The sequence below is a fragment of the Cucumis sativus genome, chromosome 4, assembly GCF_000004075.3.
Source record: "Cucumis sativus cultivar 9930 chromosome 4, Cucumber_9930_V3, whole genome shotgun sequence".
In the NCBI taxonomy this organism is placed as follows: domain Eukaryota; kingdom Viridiplantae; phylum Streptophyta; class Magnoliopsida; order Cucurbitales; family Cucurbitaceae; genus Cucumis; species Cucumis sativus.
Genome location: NC_026658.2, coordinates 7547712 through 7551542, shown reverse-complemented (window position 1 = coordinate 7551542; position 3831 = coordinate 7547712). Strand labels below are relative to the sequence as shown.

Below are 3831 nucleotides of genomic sequence, written 5' to 3'. Positions count from 1 at the left end.
ATACACTTGATTAGTTTGATACACTTAAAAGTTTCACTTATACGTTTGATACACTTGATACACCACTAATAAACTTGCTATGCTTCATTGGTACACTCAACAAATTTGATACATTTGATGTACATGATATGTTTGATACACCCGATGCATTGTGCAAATACACATAGTATTCTTCACTTATACATTTGATTGATTAAATACACTTGATATGCTTGAAGTCATACTTATACACTTGATATACTATTGATATACACTTGTAAACTTGATTTATATACTTGATAATGATTCACTTTACTGGTATGCTTTAACAATATATTGTTGATATACTTGATAATGATACACTGAGTTATATAATTCATATACTTAATAATTAATGAACCGCATAAACTTTGAAAAAATGAAAAACACGTAGTAAGTATATCAACCAACTAATACATATAATATAAGTATATCACAACAATGGTATACAAAACTGATAAAAGTAAAACCAAAACGAAATCAAAATGAAAAAATAAAACAAAATCATTTGAAATAAGATTCAACTCAAAATAAACATCAAAGAAAGTAAAAGAAAATCACAAATGAAGTTAAATTACTTTGATCAACAACCATTATATTTCATATTGCAATTATTGTACTATTGATATTCTAAAATCAAGATTAAGACAGAAAGAAAATAATTTTTCTCGTATAAGAAGAAATAAATAGTTAAAACGTTAAAATATATAAAAATAAATAAATAATTAGTAGAGGAACGTAAATAAATTATTGAAAAGTAATTTAAAAATAATAACAAATCTAAAATGTAAAATTTTTTACAAGTGAAAATTTTGATATATTTATAAAATTCTAAAAGGAATTTGCTATATTTACTATATAATATTATCAAAATATAATTTTCCATAATATAATATACGAGTGTGAAAAGTAATCTAAGAAATTGGCCAACAAAATCTTTTGATATTTTTTTCCCACTTATTCAACAATTTCAGATTTCAGATCTTGTTCTCCATTTTTTTGCTGAAGCTTCGTTCCCTTGCAGATTCAAGCTGAATTCGCTTCAGTTGAGGTGCTTCAGCAATGGCGGTTGCCGTCCGTGGAAGCCGAGGAGCTTCGAATTTTAGTGGGTTTAACCCACGGAACTTCTTCTCTTACCGGATCTTCATTTCGGCTCTCTTCTCGCTTCTCTTCATTGCCACTCTTTCAGTCATCTTTACGACGAATCCTTCCACGCCGCACCACGATTCTGTAATTCCTTCGACCCTTTCCCCTTATTTCTGCACTCATTTGTTTGATTTTTCTCTTTAATCGAGTTGAAACTAACTTACCTATGTGTACAACTGGATTTAGTGGAATCCCACTTCGTGATCTTGATTGCCAATGAAACCCAATTTGTACTACCTTGATCGAATTGATTTATTTAGCATTTTTATCTCATTGAGTGAGAAACGTAATCAGTGGGGAGATTTGTTTTTTCTTCTGTTGGAATTGCAAATAGTTTGAGTGATTTTTCTTTCTTTGAATGTTTTGATGCAGGCCCTTCCTACTACAGGAAATGCATATGTGCGAAGAACGTTTTTGACTCTGAATTCTGATCCATTGAAAACTCGTTTAGATTTGATATATAAGCAAGCGAGTGACCACATCACCCTTGTTAATGCTTATGCTGCATACGCTAGAAAGCTCAAGCTTGAGATGTCTAAGCAATTAAAGATGTTTGATGATTTAGCTCAAAATTTCTCAGATATTCAGATGAAACCAAATTACCATGAGACGTTGTTTGAATCGACGGGTCCGCTGGATGAGGATGTGTTGAGGCAATTTGAAAAGGAGGTGAAGGATAGAGTGAAGACTGCAAGGATGATGATTGTGGATTCGAAGGAGAATTATGATAATCAGTTGAAAATTCAGAAGTTGAAAGACACAATTTTCGCTGTTAATGAGTTGCTTGTTAAGGCAAAGAAGAATGGGGCATTTGCAAGCTCTATTGCTGCAAGGTCAATACCAAAAAGCTTGCATTGCTTATCTATGAGGCTTGTGGAGGAGAAGATTTCACATCCAGAGAAGTATACAGATGATGAACCTAAGGCTGAGCTTGAGGATCCTAGTTTGTACCATTATGCAATTTTCTCGGATAACATCATAGCTGTATCTGTTGTGGTGAGATCCGTGGTGAAGAATGCTGAAGAACCATGGAAACATGTTTTTCATATTGTAACAGATAGGATGAATCTTGCAGCAATGAAGGTCTGGTTTAAGATGAGGCCAGTGGAAAGAGGAGCTCATATTGAAATAAAGGCTGTGAGAGATTTTACCTTCTTGAACTCGTCATATGTTCCATTGTTAAGGCAACAGGAGTTGGCAAACTCCCAAAAGCCTTCTTCCGAAAACACAGTAAAATTTAAGAATCCTAAGGATACGTCCCTGCTTAGTCACCTTCGGTTTTATTTGCCTGAAATGTTTCCTAAGTTGCAGAAAATCATATTCTTGGAAGATGATGTGGTTGTTCAGAAAGACTTAACAGGATTGTGGAAGATAGATTTGGACGGGAGGGTAAATGGTGCAGTTGAGACTTGCTTTGGGTCCTTTCATCGATTCGCTCATTATTTGAACTTCTCAAACCCTCTAATCAAGGAGAAGTTTAATGCCAAGGCATGTGCCTGGTCTTATGGAATAAACATATTTGATCTTGATGCTTGGAGAAGCGAGAAATGTACGGAAGAATACAATTATTGGCAGAACTTGGTTAGTATCTGGTTTTGAATGAATAACTTTTAGTTGCCTCTTTATAGTTCTAAGAGCTTATACAATATATGTTACCACGTTGAGCTTTCATTGTTTGTTTATCTTATCATCTGTATTTGCCTTATCTTTATCATGTTTCTGAAAGTGATATAAGCTTTTGATGTAGTTGGAGAACTTACTAGATTTCTTCCTCAATGTTTCTTTTTAGAATGAGGACGCATCTCTGTGGAGTGGAGGAACTCTTCCACCTGGTCTAATCACATTCTACTCAAAAACAAAGTCACTGGACAGATCTTGGCACGTGCTTGGTCTGGGTTATAATCCCAGTATAAGCATGGATGCTATCAGCAATGCTGCAGTCATTCATTACAATGGAAACATGAAACCTTGGCTCGATATTGCCATGAACCAGTATAAAGGTTTTTGGACCAAATATGTGGACAGTGATATGGAATTTGTGCAGGTGTGCAATTTTGGACTTTAGATGAGCTTGTAGTTGCTGTCACCAATCAGGTACAAGAAAAGAATTTAGTTTCTTTCACGATTATTGCTTAAAGTTTTGAATTTTCTCATCAGTTGTTATGTCTGGAGCAAAGCTTTGTAATATAGCCAATATTTTATTTCTTAAATCACATGAATGTTACTGGCAATTTAACTTAACACTGGATAGGGTCCAATGTTTCAAGCAAGGATTCTATCACTAGTGAAATTGGACGATATTTTTTTTAAATATATAAAGAAACATAATTTCCTTTTCCCTTGAACTTCCATCTTTTCTGACTGTGACAATAACTTGCAATTGAGAAAAAGGACAGCAGTTGACAACTTGCGTAGACATTCTGAGTTGAATCCTTTCTACTTGTGACTAAAACTTGCGATTGAGACAATTATAGTATTTTATAACGCAACTTTGTAGTTAATGGTTGGTTCCTTAAGTGTTCAACATAGAAACTGAAAACATGAGTTGGATTATGAAGCATCTAGTTGACGAGATGTGCCCAGGAACATCCCTACCTCACGTATCCTCAAGTTGAATTATGTTTTCTTTGAATGCTCTTAGGGTAACCGTATTACAGATCTGCAATG

At 34.1% G+C, this 3831-nt stretch overlaps 1 protein-coding gene across 1 annotated transcript; it reads left to right on the top strand.

The window, feature by feature from the left end:
- The first annotated feature begins 930 nt into the window (after positions 1 to 930).
- Positions 931 to 3509, top strand: LOC101211150 (probable galacturonosyltransferase 9). The gene is made up of 3 exons (XM_004137102.3): positions 931 to 1248; positions 1537 to 2745; positions 2954 to 3509. The coding sequence occupies exons 1-3, from the start codon at positions 1081 to 1083 to the stop codon at positions 3227 to 3229; spliced, it is 1653 nt and encodes a 550-aa protein (XP_004137150.1). The 5' UTR covers positions 931 to 1080; the 3' UTR covers positions 3230 to 3509.
- Positions 3510 to 3831: the final 322 nt, after the last annotated feature.